Source organism: Amblyraja radiata, chromosome 1 (genome assembly GCF_010909765.2).
Source record: "Amblyraja radiata isolate CabotCenter1 chromosome 1, sAmbRad1.1.pri, whole genome shotgun sequence".
Lineage (NCBI taxonomy): Eukaryota > Metazoa > Chordata > Chondrichthyes > Rajiformes > Rajidae > Amblyraja > Amblyraja radiata.
Window position 1 is genome coordinate 147550392 of NC_045956.1, and position 23687 is coordinate 147574078.

At 43.5% G+C, this 23687-nt stretch overlaps 1 protein-coding gene across 1 annotated transcript; it reads left to right on the forward strand.

Annotated features, from left to right (window-relative positions):
- Positions 1–30: 30 nt before the first annotated feature.
- Positions 31–13643, forward strand: dctn3 (dynactin subunit 3). The gene is given in 8 exon segments (XM_033032348.1): positions 31–188; positions 5145–5229; positions 6238–6324; positions 10449–10532; positions 11741–11799; positions 12077–12097; positions 12099–12137; positions 13125–13643. Coding segments are annotated over 8 exon segments (549 nt in total). The 5' UTR covers positions 31–104; the 3' UTR covers positions 13215–13643.
- Positions 13644–23687: the final 10044 nt, after the last annotated feature.

Genomic DNA, 23687 nt, shown 5'->3' on the forward strand with positions numbered 1-23687 from the left:
CCGGATATCCGCTCGGCCGCGCTCCCTCCCCCGCCGACGCCATTTCCCGTGCGACAGCGGGCAGGCGCGCAGGCGCAAAGGCAGGCGGGGCGGGTGAAGCCGTGATGGCGGAGGTGAAGAGGCTGCAGGACCGGCTGGACAGACTGGAGACTCGGCTGTACGGGGACAGGCCGCTGCAGGCAGTACAGGTAGAGAGAGGCGGGCAGCGGGGACGGGCAGGGGATGGATGGACGGATCTCCGCCGCCGCCCAGTGTGATCACGGAGAGCTGCGTCGGTCCACGTCTCCCATAGGCCTCATGACTCTATTAAACATTACAACCTTAAAATAAGCTCTGAACTACAACTACATTGGGGTTGTCTTGTTGCCCTATTGATTGTATTTTTGTATTATATATGTGTGTGTGTGTATAGATATTGAACTATTTTTTCGTTTATTATATTGCTTACAGAGTACTATGTTTACATATTCTGTTGTACTTTCATTGTTCTGCCTGGGACATGACAATAAAACACTCTTGACGATCACTTATCTCCACATTAACTGGTCATGATCTGGCATTCAAAACTACAGAGCTCCACTACTTCCAGTGGCCGCACCATTCAATATGATTACTGCGAGTTGTGCTAGCCCATGTCTCTCCTGGTGCTGCCCCTCAGTTCCCCTGCGCCGTTCCCCATGGCTCTCAATCCCCCGATCTAGTATTTGCCTCTAGACTAAATACTTCTCATGATTTGGCATCCACAACTCATGGGGGTAGAGAACTCCAAAGCTTCACTATTATCTGAGGGAAGAATGAACTTTAAATGTTAAATGGTTGGCCCTTTAAAACACATTTGAGGGCCTCTCTGAAGTATCATATCATTGTTACAAAGCTTGTTTGTACATCCTCAGCCATGTGGACGCCTGGGTAGGTGAGGATAGAAGGAGGTTCAGTTTCCAGCCAGACAGGGACCAAGAGTTGGGTAGGAGAATTCTATTTGGGAATGGGAGGAGGAATAGTGGGCGGAGTCCAGGATGGATTAGTGATGGGTAGGGGTGAGAGAGCATGTATGGAAAAATCTTGTGCAGGCAGAGGAGGTATGTTGAACCTGAGATGTTTGGCACGGGTAGTATGGACCGAAGGACCTGTTCTTGATCTGTCCTGTACTAATCTATAAACCACAAAGAACGAGTAACTCAGCAGGCAGCATCTCTGGAAGCAATGTTTCAGGTCTGGACCCTTCTTCAGATTGAACCAAAACATCACTATGCCCTCCAGAGGTGTTGCCTGACCTGCTGAGTTACTCCAGCACATTTTTTTGTTTTGCTGACGATTCCAGCATCCTTGTGTCTCTTGTACTGTTTTATGTTCTATGAAAGTCTTGAGATTTTCTATATGGAGCCCAATTGTATCAGAATTTTGCTTCTGTTGTGGAGGTGGGGAGAAACTTGTGTGGCGGATTAGTGGTGAAGTGTGTGACTGCATTAGACAGACATGCATTGGCTGTGTGAGGTGCGACGGTCAGCTGCAATTGTGCACTGGGCAAGTGATGGCATTTGGTGGGGATAGCTGGGTCGAGTGGGAATAATGAGCGGGGGCAACTGTGGAATAGCTGGTGAGAAGGCTTGGACAGACTGGACATTTGGTGGGTGGGGAATGGGATTGTAGAGTTGGCAAGAAAAACGGCAAGTTGCATGGTTGCAGAGTGTGAAAGCCATTATTGGAGACCCTTGGACTTTTAATCTTTAATCCGACTATTGGACTTTATCTTGCACTCAACAATTTTCCTTTTATCCAGGATCTATACACTGTGAATGGCTTGATAAATCCTGTATAGTCTTTCCGCTGATTGGTTAACACACAACAAAAAAAGCTTTTCACTGTACCTTGGTACACGTAACACTAAACTGAACTAAATTAATCAGTAAAACGCCTCCTTGGATTTGATTCTTGGCACTGAATTCCCACGAGCTATGATTGTCTCCAACGGGTGTTCTTAGGATAATGACGAAACAGGCATGAGCATTATGAATGGAGACACAAGCAACTGCAGAATTTATCCTGCCCCATCTCTTTTCCAGCTTTCTCTCTCCCACTCCCCAACTAAATTAATCTGAAAATATGTCACCTCACCTCTTTTCTGCTTTCTCTTTCACCCCCCTGTAGTCGTCCTTGTCCTGTCTCAGTCTTTCTGCACCTGTTTCACCTCCTCCCTGTCACCATTGCTGAAGCCCCTCTTCTGGTTGAGAAGGGCCTTTATGTCACTGGTGACCCAGGGCTTGTTGTTAGGGAAAGAGTGTACAGTTTCCTCAGGGACAACGTTATCCACACAGAACTTTATGTAGCTGGTAACACAGTCTGTAAATCCATCAATGTCCTCTTTATGGGGAGTACAGAGTGCGTCCCAGTATCCTCAAAACAGCCTTGTAGGGCGTCATAGGCCTCTTGTGACCACCTCCTAGTGACCACTGACCTAGTGGTCTCAGGCATCCTCTGGACCATTGGCTTATACATGGGTAGGAGGTGAACCAGTTTGTGGTCGGATCTTCCAAGTGGCAGACTCCATAGTGACTATGGAGCTGTACGCCTCTTTAACATTGGCATACAGCAGGTCCAATTTTTTTCCTATCCCTGGTTCGACAGTCAACAAACTGAGTGAAAGTGGGTGGGGTAGTGTCCAGAATCATGTGGTTGAAATCCTCCGAGATAGCGATGAAAGCACTCGGGTGTTGTGAGCGGAGTCTCGTGGTGACTGTGGGGATGATGTCACACGCGCTCAGCGGGTTGGCAGTCGGAGGATTGTAAACAGCCTCCGAATGTAAAAAGTCCCCTTTATTACCACTCTTTGTCTTCTGCCAACCTGCTATCCATGCTTGGCACCTGTTATCCATGCTGAGACAGTGGGCTCTCATCTTCCTAAGCAGCCTGACGTGTGGCACCATATCAAATCATCATCATCATCATTGAAAACATCAACGGGCACGGTGCCTTACAATGCTATGCACGAGTGATCGCAACTTCTGCTGAAGTGTGGATGGCCGTTGGCTCGCATGGAGCTCATCCGCCCTTGGACTGGTTTTGTTTTTGGTCCTGCTGGGGGTCTACAGTCCCCTCCTTACCTGACAAACCAGGTGCGGGAGACGGTTTAGTTGCCGACTCTCCGACCATGGAGCAGGTAGCACGGGATTGCATGGTACCCGTGGCGTGGGGAACTCCCCCCGATCTGACATCAAAGGCTTTCTGAAAATGTAAGCAAACAACATCTGCTGACTCTCCTTTGTCTATCCTGCTCTTTACTTCAAAGAATTCCAGCAAATTTGTCAAGCAAGACCTCCCCTTCACAAAGCCATGCTGACTGCCTATTTTATCGTGAACTTCTAAGTACTCCATAACCTCATCCTTTTTAATGGACTCTAAAATCTTACCAATATTTTTTTAACCAAATCTTACCATTTTCTTTATCCTAAGGACATTATATAAGAATCGCCTAAGAATATTTGGATTCGTAGCTATTTCTCACGCGATGAATTGTTTTACAGTTCTGTATAGCAAAATGTATATGTCTTCATAGCAAAAGGATTTGAGTATAGGAGCAGGGAGGTTCTACTGCAGTTGTACAGGGTCTTGGTGAGACCACACCTGGAGTATTGCGTACAGTTTTGGTCTCCAAATCTGAGGAAGGACATTATTGCCATAGAGGGAGTGCAGAGAAGGTTCACCAGACTGATTCCTGGGATGTCAGGACTTTCATATGAAGAAAGACTGGATAGACTCGGCTTGTACTCGCTAGAATTTAGGAGATTGAGGGGGGATCTTATAGAAACTTACAAAATTCTTAAGGGGTTGGACAGGCTAGATGCAGGACGATTGTTCCCGATGTTGGGGAAGTCCAGGACAAGGGGTCACAGCTTAAGGATAGAGGGGAAATCCTTTAGGACCGTGATGAGAAAAACATTTTTTACACAGAGAGTGGTGAATCTCTGGAACTCTCTGTCACAGAAGGTAGTTGAGGCCAGTTCATTGGCTATATTTAAGAGGGATTTAGATGTGGCCCTTGTGGCTAAAGGGATCAGGGTTATGGAGAGAAGGCAGGTACGGGATACTGAGTTGGATGATCAGCCATGATCATATTGAATGGCGGTGCAGGCTCGAAGGGCCGAATGGCCTACTCCGGCACCTAGTTTCTATGTATGTCTGGAATTCTGGGAAGAGGATCTTATTTACTTTTTTTGCAGCTCACTTGCGGTCTCTAGTGGCTAAACCAAAATGTTGCAGTTTTGTACAATGTACTATAATGCATTGAACAAGGACAAAGGACAAAATAACTTTTATTGTCACATACACCAATTGGTGTAGTGAAATTTGAGATGCCATTTCTGAAACGGCCACTTGTTACCGAAGACCGCGGCTCCCGAAGTCCACAGGCCGTGCTGGTCGGAGCTCGAACACTGGCGATCTCGGCGAAAAGACCCCAGGCTCCACGGTGTTTAAAGTCAGCGCCGCTGCGGCTGGGAACCTCCGCAGACCACAGCTACACGATGTTGAAGTCGACAGTCCCAGCAATCTGGAGCTCCAGCACGGCGACCGGGGTGAGGCATCGCCCCCGCTCCGCGATGGTACCTCAGTGCTGCGCTGCCGCTGAAGCTGCATCTTGAAGCTCTCTGACTGCGCCAATTCAGATGGTAAGCCACGAGGAGGGGGGCGAAGATGCGGCTCGGAGGAAGGACGCATCCTCGGACTGGAAAAAACGGTTTCCCCCTTTTCCCCCCACCTCAACCCCCCCCCCCCCCACTATCCCCCCCACATAAAAAGACTAAAAGGCCTCCAGAACAAAACTTTTAACACACTAAAAATAAAAGGGTGAAAAACGAAAAGCTGCAGGCGAGGCTGCCACTCTCTATGGCGCCGCCGCTCGGAACTAGTGGTGGCGCCATAGAACCACAAACCAAAGTGCCCCTCTAAATAATTGAGTACATTTATTTTTATTCTTTTCAAACGTGAGTGGATTTCCATGTCACCAATTGATGGGCTATACATCTAAATCGTTGATTAAAATTAATGAAAATAACGATGAGATTGAGAAAATGGCCTTTGTAGCAAAATCGCCTTGACCCCAAATTTACACAATGCTTTTTTATCCATTGTATTCCATTGTTTTCTAGTTTGTCGATGCTGTTGTGAAAATCCAGGCCTCTTTGGGAAATATTTCCAACAAAAGAGAGAGGATAAAAACTTTGTACAAGAAAAGTAAGTAGACATTATGCTCAGTACAAAATTGAATAACTTATTGCATTAATTTTAAATTTTAACTTTTGTCTAATATGTATATCTTTTTCTAAATAACTTGATTCCAATTCTCTTCACTGAGCTCTCGGATTTTATGCAAGGAAAATTAGTTAATTATTTTAAAGTTTTAAAATCAAGATTATAAGCAATTACAAGACAGTTTGAGATCTATAAATCAAATAGAAATAAAAGATAAATCAGGAAGTAAGGAACAAGTATCACAGCATATGATTTCAAATCCCCCACTCTGGGGAAAAGATTATGGGTGATTTTATTATCCTCTAAGTTCTAACCTATTCAGCCTTTCCTTTATAACGCAAATCCACCAGACCTGGTAACATCCTTGTAAATCTTTTTTACACCTTTCTAATTTAATGACATCCTTCGTACAGCAGGGAAACCAGAACTGTACACAGTGCTCCAAATATAATCAATGTCTATAACATGACATCCCAGCTTCTGTGCTCAAAACTCTGACCAATGAAGGAAGGCGTGTCAAATGCTGCCGCCATCATCTTGTCGACCTTTATTGTCACTTTCAAGTAACTATGTACCTGCACACCTGGGTTTCTCTGTTCTGCAACAGCTCCCAAGGCCCGAACATAGTCCTGCCCAGGTTTGGCTTGACAAAATGATATTTTAGGATACACTTTTATATCTGGACATGCATGTAATTTTAGTTTACTCAATGTGCATTCCAGTTGTTAACAAGTTCGAGTGACTGAACCATGTGTTCATTTAATAAGTTTGTAGTAGCTCAATTTATTCAAAGTAAGATGACATTTAGATAAGGTTTCTTTTGATTAAGAAACATTATTAGTGGTAGAGTTATTATTCTTCAATCATAGTTTCTCCTAAGTTCGGTCAATAATTTGTCTTTTTGCAAAGTTAATTTTTGGTATCTTTGTAAGGTTTATTCCTTTTTATGTAAGTCTTTTAACTAGCTTTGTGTGTAATCAATATTTGCAGTTGATGATCTAATGAAGTTCTTGGATCCTCAGTACATAGACAGAATTGATGTTCCAGATGCCATGAAACTTGAGTTTATTCTAGCAGGTAAGGAACAGTTACTTAAATTCTTTAATGATTTTAGGAGAAATACTATTGATGATAAATCTCCTTTATCAACTCAAAATGCAGCTGATATTTTTCTGTCAGTTAACCTCCCTGACTGCACTGCTGCAACTGACAGGCCATGCATATAGTTTACATGCAACTATCATTCATTCACTATATTCTGGATCAATTATGTTGCTTTTACTGTTAATTTATTTGTTTATTTTTCTTTGAGTTCTTTCAATACGTCTACTGCTGTGATTTACCATGTTAGCAATAAATAAAACTAAATCTGAAGGTATTTCACACCCTCCATGATCACCTAGGTGATCATGATTTGCTTTTGTGCAAAGGCATCTGTTCAACTATGTCTAATTTAATATTCTATGGAATTTTTTGTTTAGTCTTTGAAATTACCAAAGCCCACGTATTTAAAACTGCTATTGGGATTAGTGGGTAGGAAGGAACTGCAGATGCTGTTTTACACCGTAGAAAGACACAAAATGCTGGAGTAACTCAGCTGGACAGCTAGCACCTCTGGAGAGACGGAATGGGTGACGGCTCGAGACCCTTTTTCAGACTGAAACATCACCCATTCTTTCTCTCCAGAGTTGCTGCCTGTCCCACTGAGTTACCCAAGCATGTTGAGTCTATCGAGAGATTAGTATTGGCTAGAATCTTAACTGTCAAAAATCTTCACAAAAATTGGTAAGATAAGAAAAGAACATGAGAAAGGAACAGTGTTAAACAATCTGATGGGAAGTCATTTTTAATAAGACTGGGATGAGAAACCCAACAGAAAAGATGGGGCAACTTTTTCTCAGAGGGTTCCATATCATGAATGAGCTAACAGGGGAGAAGCGGATGCAATTACATTTTTAAAAGACATTTAAACAGATATATGGGTAGGAAGGTTTTAAAGATATGGGCCAAATACAGGCAAATAAGACTAGCCCAATGTACCAACTTGGACATGTTGAGTCAAATTGAAGTTTATGTGCAGCACAACTCTTAAAATCAAAGTGAAACCTCTAAACAGCTTCAACAAATGAATGAATGAATAAGTTTATTGGCCAAGTATGTACACATACAAGGAATTTGCCTTGGTGCTCTGCTCGCAAGTAACAATACGACATACAGTAAACAATTAAGAAAAAAACATTATAGTTTAAACATGTGAATAAAATAAAACAGAGCAAAAGGAGCTACAGACTTGGTTATTGAGTGGAGTTACTGCTTGTGGGGAAAAAAAAGCTGTTTTTATGTCTGGCTGTGGTGGCTTTGACAGCATTCAAAAGCATTTACCCCCTTAAATTAGGAGACAACTACTTTGTACAGTACTCCAGTCAATCTAATCAATGCCCTATAAAACTAGAGCTAACTATACATGGATTAAATTCTATCAACAATAAACATAAAAATTCTGTTAACTATCCTAATTACTTGCCGCACCTGTATATTAGCATTGTGTGAGCCATGCACCAAAATGTCTACATCCCTCTATCACAACTCAAAAATCATGCCATTTAAATGTTTTCATATTTCTTGCTATATTGTATACTTCTCTCATTTTCCTACTTTAAAATGTATCTGCCAGATTTTTGCCCACATACTTAATCTATCAATATCCTTTTTTTGCCTCCTTATATTCTTTCACATTCTTTCCTGCATCTTTGTCATCAACAAATTTAGCAAGTGGACTTAGTAGTTCCATATTCAAAGTTTTTCCAAGTCTGCCCCTCCTACATTTTATTTTGTGCATAGCATTGGAAATGCCGACTTTTATCAAATACTAGACCAGGTGCAGACCCGTTGGGCCTGTCTCCCAAGAGTAATATTCCATCGCAGACCCATAGCCCCCAACTGCGCAGTTCCCCTCCGTACCCCCTCCTCTCCCTCTATCCCCCAACTTCCCCACTCCTCACCTCCCCCCTATCCCACCCCCACACAATGAAAATCGTGATTTATTTTTGGTGAAATGAAAATTTTCATTAAAATAACCTAAACACAATGTTAGCTGTTTATGAAAACGGAAGAATTTGATTAAAACTTTTTTTTAATCGCAATTTTTAATGTAAATGAGATTTGGGATCCCATTGTGACGTCATTGTGAATGAAAACAGAAGGATTTAATTAAAGTTATTTTGAAAATCGCGATTTAAAAAAAAAAAATTCATGTAAATGAGATTCGGGATCCCATTGTGATGTTGAACGTGGCTGACCGGCAGGTCAAGTGGAAAAGTGGTTTGAAAAGTGATTTTTGTAAAGTTTAAAATGTCAATAACTTGTAAAATATACCATCAATCTGAACAAAACTTGTTTCATTTACATCACAGGACAATGGTGAGCAAGGTTGGCCAAAATTGTAGCGTTATCGTGTACCGTTTTGGCGGGATTTTGGGATCTCACCCGCACGCATACAAACAAATAAACAAGATGAGAGTTTTAGTAATATACTAGACTAAGTGGGACCCATTGGGTCCCATTCTCACACAGGAGGGCTGGTCCCCCAACGCAATATTCCACCTCCACCAATTCCAATATTCCACCCCTCACACATAGCCCCCAACTGCGCAGGCGTGGCTGAAGGGTTCCCGTTGTTCCCTTTCTGGAAGGATGGTATGGGTGTTGTAGGCTGGTTTCCAGAGGGCTAGTGTGGACATTGTGGGCCGAATTGGTTCTTGGGCTAGTCCTGCAGCTGGGGATGGGGAGGCTTCAGGTGGGGGCCGGCGGGAACGTTCTGTAACCAGGGGAGGGGGGTGGCTTCAGGCCGGGGAGGGGGGGGTGTGAAGCGCTGCTGTGGCCTATCGCTGCTGTGGCCTGCCGCTGGGTGGTGAGCCTTCTGCACTCAGGCGGGAGCTGTCGGGTGCCAGTGAGGGAGCGTCCTGCAGCCTGGGAAGGGGCACGGCTTCAGGCGGGGCTGTTGGGGGCCGGTGGGTGAGAGGGGAGCGTCCTGCCGAGGGATGGGGATGGCTTCCGGCGGTGGCCAATGGAGGCGGGGTGGGGGCATTCTGGACTCACAGTTCACTCAGCCACGGCTTGCGGACTCACAGTTCACTCAGCCAAGGCTTGCGGATCACAGTTCACTCAGCCACGGCTTGCGGACTCACAGTTCACTCAGCCAAGGCTTGTGGCCTCACAGTTCACTCAGCCACGGTTTGCAGACTCACAGTTCACTCAGCCAAGGCTTGCGGATCACAGTTCACTCAGCCACGGCTTGCGGACTCACAGTTCAGTCACTCATGGTTTTTGGACCTCTGGACTCGGGGCGGTGGTTGGGGTAGGGGATGGTGGGGGTAGGGGGTCTCTCATTGCACTGCGTGGAACACTTGTTGATGGGCAGTATGTAAATTAGATCCCATTTTTATGTAATTGGCAGGTGGAGCACTATTCACGGGCAGTTTATGTAAATGAGATCCCATTGTGATGTCATAGTTGTAACTGCCACTGCAGTGATCAAGTCATTTTTTTCTTAAACTGGATTTTGTAAAGTTGAAAATGTGAGTAACTTGTAAAATATAACATCAATCTGAACAGAACTTGTTGAAAACACACCACAGGACAATAATGAGTACGGTAATGCGAGAATTGTAGTGGTATCGTGTACCGTTTTGGGGTAATTTCATGATCTCACTCACAGACAGACATTCAAACAAACAAGATGAGAGGTGTGTGTGTGTGTTAAACTCTTAATCAAATTTTGACTTTCTCAAAATGTCCTGCTATAAAATGTTTTCACGATAATTTCTAATATCATTGCTAATTAATTTAGAGAGCTTGTAGGTACTTGCTTTCTATCAGGTACTTTCAGACTCGGGAACAGCTTCTTACCCTCTATTAGGCTTCTGAATGGTTCATCCTTTGTACAGTCTGATTCACCTCTACCCTATTGTGAAAATTGGACTTTGTCTGTGGAACTGATACTACAATGATGAGAACTATTTGCTGCATTCAACATCTTAATTGTAATAATGTGCAGTCTTTACTGTGGATGTACTATGGATAAAGCTAATTAAATTACAGTGGTGCTGGCATGTTTGTTACATTTATTCTGTGTGAGCAACAAGTGCATATTCTGTGGAGTAAGACAAGCTCATTGTTTTTTTTCTCTCTCTGCCATGTAGAAGAGGAGTTCATCCACTCCCAAGTACACCTTTTAGAATTGGTGAAGAAACAACAGCCATATCTTGAGAGTGAGCACATTAAAGGTAAATGTGAGCATCTACCTGAAAGTGTCCCATTTTTCTCCCAATCTCAGTTTTATTTATTTATTCAGATGATTCTTATGTTCTTTGAACCTACTATTCTGCACGTTTCCTATTTAAAGCTCTTTAACTACTGGCAAGGTCGCATTTAGAGTATTATGTTCACTTTTGGTCACCCTATTATAGGAAGGATGGAGTTAAGCTGGGATGAGTGCAAAGAAGATTTATGAAGATGTTGCCAAGACGTGAGGGCCTGAGCTATAAGGAGACGTTGAGCAGGCTAGGACTTTATTCATTGGAGCTCAGGAGATCTTATAGACCCACAGAGTCTTTTACCCAGAGTATGGGGAATCAAGAAGCAGAGGACATAAGTTTGAGGCGAAAAGGGAAAGATTTTATAGGAGCCTGACTATAAGACATAGGAGTAGAATTCGGCCATTCCGTCTATCGAGTCTACTTTGCCGTTCAATCATGGCTGATCTATTTTCCCCATTCTTCTGCACATCTCCCCGTAATCTTTGATGCCTTTCCTAATCAAAAACCCATCAATGTCTTGACCTCCACAGCCGTCTGTGGTAATGAGTTCCACAGACTGACTGCCCTCTGTGTGAAGAAATTCTTCCTCATCTTCATTTTGAACGCAAGTCCTTTTATTCTGAGGCTCTGCCCTCTGGTTGTAGACTCTACCATTACTGAAAACGTCCTTTCCACATCCAACTTTTTTGCACAGAAGGTGAAGCATATGTGGAATGAGTTACCAGAGGAGGTGGTTGAGGCAGGTACTATAACAGCATTTAAAGGACATTTGGACAAGTATATGGATAGGAAATGTTTAGAAGGATATGGGCCAAACAAGGGCAGATGGAGCATGTTGGTCAGCGTGAGCAAGTTGGGCTGAAGGGCCTGTTTCTGTGCTGCATGACTGACTATGACACAGAACATGAAGGGAACCTGAGATGTAGAAATGAGTCTCTTCATTTCTGCCATTATTTTTGCTGACCCCTGCTTCCCCTTACCTTCTTTATCTTTCCCTGCTTGTCAGTCTTTCCCTTTTCTTCTTCCCTCTACTTTCTCTGTTTCTTAAAACATGTTTTGATCGTTTTCCTGTTCTGATATATCCCCTCATCACATTCCTTTTTGTATGAATATTGCAGGATATAACCCTGCTGTGCATTGTATAAATATCTAACTAGTTGTTTGTATTTCTTCAGCTGTACCTGATTATTCTTCGAAGGTGCAAGCACTGACCCAAGTTCAAATTGAGGAACAGGTACATAATTTCCAGCAAATGTTATCCTTTTCTTAATTGACTTGTTTCATGGAATACGTTTTACATTGCAATTTAGCATTTTTTTTAAAAAGGGATGCAATAAACTCTCCTGTCTGCTTTCTTTATAGTTTCATTTAATTTTTTTGAAGGAATAATTGCAAATGGGTAAAAAATGGAAAATGTTTTAATTATTTGAATTGTGACTTTACTTGTTCTCAGCTTAAGAGATATTTATAAATCCATTTTCCAACATTTTCTTTCTCTGTATTTTATACAGGATCAGTGTACTGCAATCACAGGACGATGTAACCAAGATGCTAGATGAGTATAATAAAATGGTATCCTTTAGTTTATGGCGTTCGTAATTCTTTTATATGATCCCTTAGATTATGTAGCTTGTGTGCAATTCACTCCATTCAGCACAATAGCATTTCCACTGCAATACACAGCCTGAAGAACACTTTTCTGCCACTTTTCATTTCACCTTGTGTGGTTTAAGGAAGATGGGGGGGGGGGGGGGAGGATGGATGATAGTGGGAGTTTGCATAGTTTTAATTAAAGCATATTTTTGACATATTTTTAGTAAAAATGTTTCTGTATTTCTAGCAGTTTGGGATAATATGTGTATATATGTGTGCTTGTGTATGTGTGTGTCATTACACGTATCTGTCAAAAGGCGCGGGTTCAGATGGGTACATCTGATCAGAAATGCTAAGCCTGCATGCGCATAAACTAAACCAAGTTGGAAAAAGGTTATGCTTATTCATTTCTAAGAGCTAATTTCATCCCATATATTTGGGTAGCAATTTGTAAATTCTGCGTGCATATTTCTGTTACTCAAGCGCCTGTAAGATTGGGGGGGGTGGAGAGGTCACCTGCAGTCAGCAGTTTCTGCTCTGTTTTGGTGCTGTTGTGGTGGGCTCTTGGAGCTTGGAAGATAGGCATAGGAATTATTTTTATCATGATTTTAAGGATATGGTTTAATTTATTTTGTCATTCAATTTCTCTCACCATATCCCCGTTTACATTTTCTATTTTTGTTCTTTTCTCTGGATCTGAAAATTTGTATTTTAACCTTTTCTGGTTCTGATGGATTAACAGATATTAACTTGACAATGTAACTCATACTTCCCTATCCATGGATGGGGCCTGACCTGCTCAGTATTTACATTTCCTCTTTTTATAATATTTAAAATCTTCAGCATTTATTGTATTTTGCATTTGTAGTATAATTTGTATCTGGAGTTAAGACTTAAATTGTAATTTTATATTGTGCTTTCAGGATGCTGCAAATACCATTAATGTACCTTAACTTTGTCCATCAGATTTTACTCCTTTCAAAACAATTTGTTCAGTGGGAAGAAATGCTAACAAAGTTTGAAGCTGCAAAACAAATAAAGCCATCCTCTGACTGACATTATGTAGAGTAAATGGATCAAAATGTGCAAGTCAAGAACATTATTCTCTTTATTCTCAACATAACATTGAACATGTAATGAATAATTATAACATGTGTTCCTTATAATAATGTATATTAAAATCTTTTGCGGTAATATAACTAGCATGTATAAGTCATAGTAATCAGAATAGTAGATTAATTCCCAAGTGCTCGGTTTCACATCTGCAAGTTTGCATTATAATATTTAAAACTTAAACGAACTGTAAATATATCTTTATTTAAAACAGGTCAGTTATGTTGACTGTCGGTTTCTTTTTGTAATATTTAAGGTCTGCTGTGATTAGTGCAATTCTGATGCAAGCTTTTTGTGAACCAATGTACCACTAAAATTCTTCAGTTTGCTGCTGAATTAATTGTTAATAAAATTTTATATACATAAACTAAATTCTTGCTTTTCTTTGCATTATTGTGATAATTAATATGTTAAACTGCAATTCTACTATTCTCTAATTCTCTTGCACATACTTGAATGGATGTCCAACAGTTGCCTCTAGCTGGAATCCTTGAATGTTATAATTGCAAAGATAGACACAAAATGCTGGAGTAACTTAGTGGGTCAGATAGCATCTTTGGAGAAAATGGACAGGTGATGTTCTGGGTCGGGACCCTTCTTCAGACTGATTGACGTGTGGGAGGGGGAGACTGGAAGGAGGGGGCTGGACAGGCAGCTCAATGTTCCAGGGTACAGGAGCTTCAGGAGAGATGGGTGAAGGAAAGAGAGGAGGGGGGGGGGTTGCATTGTTGGTTTTGGAGGATGTCATGGCTGTGTTCAGAGGTGACATTACAGACGGTTTGTCCAGTGAAGCTATATGGGTGGAGCTGAGGAACAAGAAAGAGATGATCACCTTGTTGGGGGTGTACTACAGACCCCCCGACAGTCAACGGGAATTAGAAGAACAAATGTGCCAGGAGATTGCAGACAGCTGCAGGTCAAATAAGGTTGTTGTAGGGGGTTTAAACTTTCATAACATAGACTGGGAAATCAGCGTGACGGGTTTAGATGGGGTGCAATTCGTCAAATGTGTTCAGGAGAGTTTTCTTAAGCAGTATGTGGAGGTTCCCACAAGTGAGAGGGCAACGCTGGTTCTAGTATTGGGGAAATTGGGAAGGGCGAGTTAATGAAGTGTGTGGAGGAGCCTTTTGGGACCAGTGACCACAGTTCGATTAGGTTTAAGATATTTTTGGATAGGGACGGAGAGGGTCCACGTGTTAAAATGCTTAGCTGGGGTAAGACCAACTTTGAGGGTATGAGAGAAGGTCTCGCTCAAGTTGATGGGAACAGGTTATTTGAGGGGAAAGGAACATCGGCCAAGTGGGATGTTTTTAAAAGTATGCTGAAGAAAACTCAGGATGTGTAACTGCTTGTTCGAGTGCAGGGCAAAGCAGGCAAATGTAAGGAAGCTTGGCTGATGAGGGAAATTGAGACGTCAGTCAAAAATAAGGATGCATGGGACAGGAAAAGGCAACTGGGATCAAGTGCATCCCTGGAGGAGTTTCGGGAACGAAGGAGTAAACTAAAAAAAGGAAATCAGAAGGGCAAAAAGGGGGCAGGAGATAGCTCTGGTGGGTAGCATTAAGAGGAGATCTTATAGAGGTATACAAAATCATGAGAGGAATAGATCGGGTAGATGCAGTCTTTTGCCCAGATTATGGAATCGAGGACCAGAAGACATGTTCAAGGTGAAGGGGAATTAATCGAAATCCGAGGGGTATCTTTTTCACACAAAGGGTGGTGGGTGTACGGAACAAGCTGCCAGAGGAGGTAGTTGAGGCTGGGACTATCCCATAATTTAAGAAACAGGTGCATGGATTGGACGGGTTTGGAGGGATATGGACCAAGCACAGGCAAGTGGGACTAGTGTAGCTGGGATATGTTGGCCGGTGTGGGCGAGTTGGGCTGAAGGGCCTGTTTCCACACTGTATCACTCTGACTCTACTGCACTCTGGTCTTTGGAATTCTCTGTGAGGCCACCTTGAGTCCTGTCCTGTCTCATTTTTTTAATATTGCTTGCTTGCTTGCTAACTATTATGCCATCAGAACATAAGTACTTGCTGTGAAAGTTTTTTTTTAAGATTTCCCAATGGTTTTGGAGACATTTTTGTAGCAGATTGCCCATTTCTTTGTAAAATTTGATTTGTTTTCCTAGTTTAATTTGGAGATATAGCATGGAAAAAAAACACAGATGGCACTCCAGATATTCAGGTCTCTGGCGCTGCAAGGAAACTGTAGAGTAGCATTCACAGATTTGCCCGAATCATACAAATATTTAAACCTTTAGATTTGATCCACTCTAAAGAGTTAATAATAATAATAATAAATTTTATTTATGGGCGCCTTTCAAGAGTCTCAAGGACACCTTACAAAAATTTAGCAGGTAGAGGAAAAACATGTAAGGGGAATGAAATAAATAGTAGAGACATGACTAGTACACAAAGTAAAGACAGAATTCAATACAAAACACAATATGAGGCAATTAATGCACAGATGAAAAGGGAGGGGGACGTGGGGCTAAGGATCGGCAGAGGTGAAGAGATGAGTCTTGAGGCGGGACTGGAAGATGGTGAGGGACACGGAATTGCGGATCAGTTGGGGGAGGGAGTTCCAGAGCCTGGGAGCTGCCCTGGAGAAGGCTCAGTCCCCAAAACTGCGGAGGTTGGAGAGGAGACCGGCTGATGTGGATCTGAGGGACCGTGAGGGTTGGTAGGGGGAGAGGAAGTCAGTGAGATATGGGGGGGCCAGATGGTGGAGGGCTTTGTAGGTGAGGATCAGGATTTTATAGTTGATCCGGTGGGAGATGGGAAGCCAGTGAAGTTGTTTGAGGACTGGAGTGATGTGATGCCAGGATTTGGTGTGGGTGATGAGTCGGGCGGCTGCGTTCTGGACCAGTTGGAGTCGGTTGATGTAGGTGGAGCTGATGCCAAGGAGAAGTGAGTTGCAGTAGTCCAGTCGGGAGGAGATGAAGGCATGGATGAGTCTTTCAGCAGCGGGAGGTGTGAGAGAGGGTCTGAGTTTGGCGATGTTGCGGAGATGAAAGAAGGAGGTTTTAATGACATAGAAACATAGAAATTAGGTGCAGGAGTAGGCCATTCGGCCCTTCGAGCCTGCACCACCATTCAATATGATCATGGCTGATCATCCAACTCAGTATCCCGTACCTGCCTTCTCTCCATACCCTCTGATCCCCTTAGCCACAAGGGCCACATCTAACTCCCTCTTAAATATAGCCAATGAACTGGCCTCGACTACCCTCTGTGGCAGGGAGTTCCAGAGATTCACCACTCTCTGTGTGAAAAAAGTACTTCTCATCTCGGTTTTAAAGGATTTCCCCCTTATCCTTAAGCTGTGACCCCTTGTCCTGGACTTCCCCAACATCGGGAGCAATCTTCCTGCATCTAGCCTGTCCAACCCCTTAAGAATTTTGTAAGTTTCTATAAGATCCCCTCTCAATCTCCTAAATTCTAGAGAGTATAAACCAAGTCTATCCAGTCTTTCTTCATAAGACAGTCCTGACATCCCAGGAATCAGTCTGGTGAACCTTCTCTGCACTCCCTCTATGGCAATAATGTCCTTCCTCAGATTTGGAGACCAAAACTGTACGCAATACTCCAGGTGTGGTCTCACCAAGACCCTGTACAACTGCAGTAGAACCTCCCTGCTCCTATACTCAAATCCTTTTGCTATGAAAGCTAACATACCATTCGCTTTCTTCACTGCCTGCTGCACCTGCATGCCCACTTTCAATGACTGGTGTACCATGACACCCAGGTCTCGCTGCATCTCCCCTTTTCCTAGTCGGCCACCATTTAGATAATAGTCTGCTTTCCTGTTTTTGCCACCAAAATGGATAACCTCACATTTATCCACTTTATACTGCATCTGCCAAACATTTGCCCACTCACCCAGCCTATCCAAGTCACCTTGCAGTCTCCTAGCATCCTCCTCACAACTAACACTGCCCCCCAGCTTAGTGTCATCCGCAAACTTGGAGATATTGCCTTCAATTCCCTCATCCAGATCATTAATATATATTGTAAATAACTGGGGTCCCAGCACTGAGCCTTGCGGTACCCCACTAGTCACTGCCTGCCATTGTGAAAAGGACCCGTTTACTCCTACTCTTTGCTTCCTGTTTGCCAGCCAGTTCTCTATCCACATCAATACTGAACCCCCAATGCCGTGTGCTTTAAGTTTGTAAACTAATCTCTTATGTGGGACCTTGTCGAAAGCCTTCTGGAAGTCCAGATACACCACATCCACTGGTTCTCCCCTATCCACGCTACTAGTTACATCCTCGAAAAATTCTATAAGATTCGTCAGACATGATTTACCTTTTGTAAATCCATGCTGACTTTGTCCAATGATTTCACCACTTTCCATATGTGCTGCTATTCCATCTTTAATAACTGACTAGCAGTTTCCCCACTACCGATGTTAGACTAACTGGTCTGTAATTCCCCGTTTTCTCTCTCCCTCCCTTCTTAAAAAGTGGGGTTACGTTTGCTACCCGCCAATCCTCAGGAACTACTCCAGAATCTAAAGAGTTTTGAAAGATTATTACTAATGCATCCACTATTTCTGGAGCTACTTCCTTAAGTACTCTGGGATGCAGCCTATCTGGCCCTGGGGATTTCCATTCAATTTACCCAACACCACTTCCCGGCTAACCTGGATTTCACTCAATTCCTCCAACTCATTTGACCCGCGGTCCCCTGCTATTTCCGGCAGATTATTTATGTCTTCCTTAGTGTAGACGGAACCAAAGTAGTTATTCAATTGGTCCACCATATCCTTGTTCCCCATGATCAACTCACCTGTTTCTGACTGCAAGGGACCTACATTTGTTTTAACTAATCTCTTTCTTTTCACATATCTATAAAAACTTTTGCAGTCAGTTTTTATGTTCCCTGCCAGTTTTCTTTCATAATCTATTTTTCCTTTCCTAATTAAGCCCTTTGTCCTCCTCTGCTGTTCTCTGAATTTCTCCCAGTCCTCCGGTATGCTGCTTTTTCTGGCTAATTTGTACGCATCATCCTTCGCTTTGATACTATCGACATGGCGGATGTGAGGCTCAAGGGAGAGGGTGGAATCAAAGATCACGCCAAGGTTGCGGGCCTGGGGAGATGGGGAGACAGTGGTGCCGTCGATGGTGAGAGTGGGGTTATTGATTTTGCTGAGTGTGGCTTTGGAGCCTATGAGGAGGAATTCTGTCTTATCGCTGTTGAGTTAGAGGAAATTATGTTGCATCCAGGTTTTTATAGCTGACAAACAGGAGTTGATATGGGAGAGGGGGGGGTTGTGGGGGGATTTGGTGCCGAGGTAGATCTGGGTGTCGTCAGCGTAACAGTGGAAGTCCAGGTTGAAGTGGCGGAGTATCTGACCAAGGGGGAGGATGTAGATGATGACGAGGAGGGGGCCGAGTACGGAGCCTTGGGGAACGCCTTGAGTGACTGTGGCTGTAGCAGAGGTGTGGTTGTGGAGAGAGATGAAGTGGGATCTGTTGGAAAGGTAGGAACGGAGCCAGCTGAGTTCAGAGCCTTCAATGCCGAGGTCTTTGAGTCTGGTGAGCAGGATGTTATGGTTCACTGTATCGAAGGCTGCGCTCAGGTCGAGGAGGATGAGGATGTTGAGGGAACCGGTGTCAGCAGAGGTGAGGAGGTAGTTGAGGACTTTGAGGAGAGCAGTTTCTGTGCTATGGAGGGGGCGAAAGCCAGATTGGAGGGGTTCAAGTAGGTTATACGCAAGGAGGTGGGAATGAAGTTGCGACGCAACGATACGCTCCAGGGTTTTTGAAAGAAAGGGGAGGTTTGAGATTGGGCGGTAGTTAATGAGAGAGGAGGGATCAAGACCAGGTTTCTTTAAGAATGGTGTAACAGCAGCAGTTTTGAAAGCGGAGGGGACAATTCCTTGGGACAATGAGGAGTTGAAGAGATTAGTGAGGTAGGGGCAGAGAACGGGGAGGCAGGACTTCAGCAGGGGAGTGGGGAGAGGGTCGAGGGAGCAGGTAGTGGGTTTGGAAGAGCTGATGAGTTTGGAGATTTCAATAGGGGTGACCAGGTCAAACTGGGAGAGGAAGCAGTGTGGAGGAGGGGTAAGGAGGTCAGTGGAGATGTTGAAAGGAGGGGCCTTGGTAGGTGGTGGAGTAGATGCTGGGGAGTCGGCTACAGGGGATAAAGATTGATAGATGGTGCTGATTTTATCAGCGAAAAAGTGGAGGAATGAGTTGCAGAGACCCGGAGTAGAGGTAGGGAGAGTGTTTGCTCGAGGCTTGAGGAGGTTGCCCACTGTGGAGAAGAGGGTTCTGTGGTTTAGGCAGGGATCAGTGAATATGGAGGAGAGGTAGGCAGATTTTGCAGCAATGAGGGCATCTTTGTAGCCAGTGAGGTGGAGTTTGTAAGCTTCAAGGTGGACTGTGAGAGATGATTTATTTGTGAGTCGTTCAAGTCGGCGACCAGTCTGTTTCAGTTTACGAAGTGCAGGTGTGTACCAGGGTGAAGATGTGTTGAAAGTTACGGTTCTTGTTTTGAGGGGGGCCATAGTGTTAAGGGAGGTAGACAAGGTGGAGTTGAGATGGTTTGTGAGATCATCAGGTGAGATGGGGGTTGAGTCCAGGGGGAGAGTGGTGGAGAGCAGGTCAGAGAGATGGTGGGGATCAATGGATTTTAGGTTACGGAAGGTGATTTCTCGGAGGAAGCGGGGGCGAGGTGTGGGAGAAGGGATGGTGAAGCGTATAAGCTTATGATCAGAGAGGGGGAAGAGGCATGGATGGAGGTCGAGTACCGGTTGATTTGTGGAGCAGACCAGGTCAAGGATGTGACCTTTGTCATGGGTGGGAAAGGTGACGTGCTGAGTGAGAGAGAAGTTGTCAAGTAAAAAGGCGAATTCAGATGCGAGCTTGCAGGTGGGGGAGTCCATGTGAATATATAAGTCACCAAGTAGCAGCAGACGTGGGGAGAGGGATGAGGCAAGTGTGAGGAGTTCAGTGAAGTCAGATAGGAAGGAGGGGTTTGGTTTAGGTGGCCGGTAAATGAGGATGACTGTCATGGAGGAAAGGGCTTTGAAGGTGAGGAATTCAAATGATGCTACTGGGGGAGGGTGAGTTCAGTGATCCGAAAGTTCTGGTTGAAAATAACAGCGAGGCCAACTCCATGGCGGGAGGGGCGGGTCTTGGAAATGTAATTAAATCCAGGTGGGGATGCTTGATTGAGGGAGAAGAAGTTATTGGGTTGTTGCCAGGTCTCAGTGAGCAGAAGGAAGTCCAGAGTGTTGTCAAGGATTAGTTCATGGAGGGCAAGGGCTTTATTGTTGAGCGACCTGGTGTTGAGGAGGGCAAAGTTGGCATTATGAGAGGGTGGAGGGATGGGGGCAGGCTGGAGAGATCTGAGGTTGTCCCGGTTGACAGTGCGTGCGGTCAGCTGGGATGGGGGGTGACGCGGTTGAAGGGGGGGGTAGAGCGTGGTAGTGAGCAGATGGATGGAATGGAATGTTACATACCTAAGGAGAGAATATTGGAGGTCACACATACTTCTGGATAAAGGAGGAATATAACAGATCGCCACTCCTAAAATGCTCTTAGCAGAAGACTGACACAGAAGCTTACTAACCTCTGTTTAAAAACATCAGAAACACAGCAGCCTCGAGATTACAGTGCTACGATATTTAAACATTTCAATGTAGAGGTAAGGCAGAGTGTCAAGGGAGGTTTTACTGCAGTTGTACAGGGTCTTGGTGAGACCACACCTGGAGTATTGCGTACAGTTTTGGTCTCCTAATCTGAGGAAAGACATTCTTGCCATAGAGGGAGTACAGAGAAGGTTCACCAGACTGATTCCTGGGATGTCAGGACTTTCATATGAAGAAAGACTGGATAGACTCGGCTTGTACTCACTAGAATTTAGAAGATTGAGGGGGGATCTTATAGAAACTTACAAAATTCTTAAGGGGTTGGACAGGCTAGATGCAGGAAGATTGTACCCGATGTTGGGGAAGTCCAGAACAAGGGGTCACAGTTTAAGGATAAGGGGGAAATCTTTTAGGACCGAGATGAGAAAAACATTTTTCACACAGAGAGTGGCGAATCTCTGGAATTCTCTGCCACGGAAGGTAGTTGAGGCCAGTTCATTGGCTATATTTAAGAGGGAGTTAGATGTGGCCCTTGTGGCTAAAGGGATCGGGGGTATGGAGAGAAGGCAGGTACAGGATACTGAGTTGGATGATCAGCCATGATCATATTGAATGGCGGTGCAGGCTCGAAGGGCCGAATGTCCTACTCCTGCACTTGTTTTCTATGTTTCTATGAATAGTTTAATTACAATTCACACTGTAAGATCTTTAATAGTTCATGCAAAAAAACTAAGAAAAATGCATTTGTTAATGTTTTCTCAGAATTTTACCCAGGGTGGTGCTGAGCCTCCAAGGGATATGGTTGAGGCAGGTACAATAACAACATTTTAAAAACATTTGGATAAATACATGGATAGGAAAGGTTTAGAGGGATTTGAGTCAAATGCGGGCAAATGGCATCAGCTTGGATGGGCATCTTGGCATGGATGAGATGAGTTAAAAGATTTGTTTCCATGCTGTATGACTCTTAAAGAAACTCAATTATAAAAAGACATTGTCTCAAGCCAAAACTACTGTGCACCTCTTGTGTATTAAATGGTACTTTTTTGCATTTAAAAGACACTTGGGTGGAGATGGAGGTTGTTAGATTGCCCAGAGTCCCAAGGTTTCTTAATCTAAGGCTGGAACTAGGGTTTCTCTCATTGGCTATTATGTGGTTGGGAATGCAGTGCAGTAGTCGGATCCTCAAATTGCATCTGGTCTTTTAGTTTACTGTTTTCTTTTTAAGTTCAGAAATCATACCTCCACAGTTTTGTTTTCAACATTGCCAGATTTATGGAAATGAAAATTAAGTTGTAGGAAACCTCAATAAAACAAACTGGTAACAAGAATCGACTCAGAAGGCTAGTTACTGATGGATGAGATTGAGTTTGAATAAATGTAAACTAACATAGAATAGATTACTTGGCATAAACAGAGTGCAAGCATTTCATACAGTATGGGGAAATAATGAGGATATCAGAGTCCAAGATTAATAGCATGGATTTCACATGCAAATTTCCATTTCTGGAATTGTGATACCTTTCAACAAACATAAATATTATTGTCATTTTAAAAAGTCATTTGTTGCAACTCTGTAACGTCATTAAAGTTCTGTCATATGTCAAGGTGCTTATCTTTGATGTTATGACAATGGAATGGAAACGTCTGAAGAAAAGTATGTGGTGATTTTGAATTCAGAGGCCATTTCCCCTCTATGTTAATCAATCCGGAAATATGCTACTGCCACCCTGCTGAACAGAACAATTAGTTCTTAAATGTTTCCAGATTTTCACCTCCAATATTTAGTTTGGTATCATTGACTCTTCTTTGTGTGGAAAGCTTCATTATGTCAGTCCTAATTTCTATCCTTGTGAGCTAATCATGTGTTCCACAGCCTACACACAGTAGCTGTGGATCTGGACTCACCTTGACTTTGACTTTGTCCCTTACCATCTGGACGCCCGCAGCAACGGCTGTGGAGGTGGTGGTCCCGACCACGGGAAAATGGAGGAGGACTGGCCAAGCTCTGTGCCTTCCCCACAGTGATGAATGCTGTGGTGGATGTTTGTGTAAATTTTTATTGTGGTTGTGTTCTTTATTATTGTACCGCTGCTGGCAACCCAATACCACCGACCTAAAATAATTATCTGGATTTACTCTTTTCCTTGTATAATATACACTTTCACATGATACCTCTTTTTATTTCATGTCAAGATCATTGATTGTGTCAACAGAAATTCCAACTATAAATTCATATCCTCATCTCAGTTCTAAATGGCTTACCCCTTATTCTTAAACTGTGGCCTCTGGTTCTGGGCTCCCCCCTCCCCCAACATTGAGAACGTGTTTCCTGTATCTAGCGTGCCCAATTCCTTAATAATTTTACTTTATATGTTTCTATAAGAATCCTTCTCATCCTTCTAAATTCCAGTGAGTACAAGCCCAGTCGCTCCATTCTTTCATCATATGACAGTCCCGCCATCCCGGAAATTAACCTTGTGAGCCTACGCTGCACTCCCTTAATACCAAGAATGTCCTTCCTCAAATTAGGAGACCAAAACTGCACCCAATACTCCAGATGTGGTCTCACCAGGGCCCTGTACAACTGCAGAAGGACTTCTTTGCTCCTATACTCAACACCGCTCGTGATGCAGGCCAACATGCCATAAGCTTTCTTCACTGCCTGCTGTACCTGTATGCTTACTTTCAGTGACTGATGTACTTGGACACCAGGTCTCGTTGTACTTCCCCTTTTCCTAAACTGACACCATTCAGATAATAATCTGCCTTCCTGTTCTTGCCCCCAAAGTGTAAAACCTCACATTT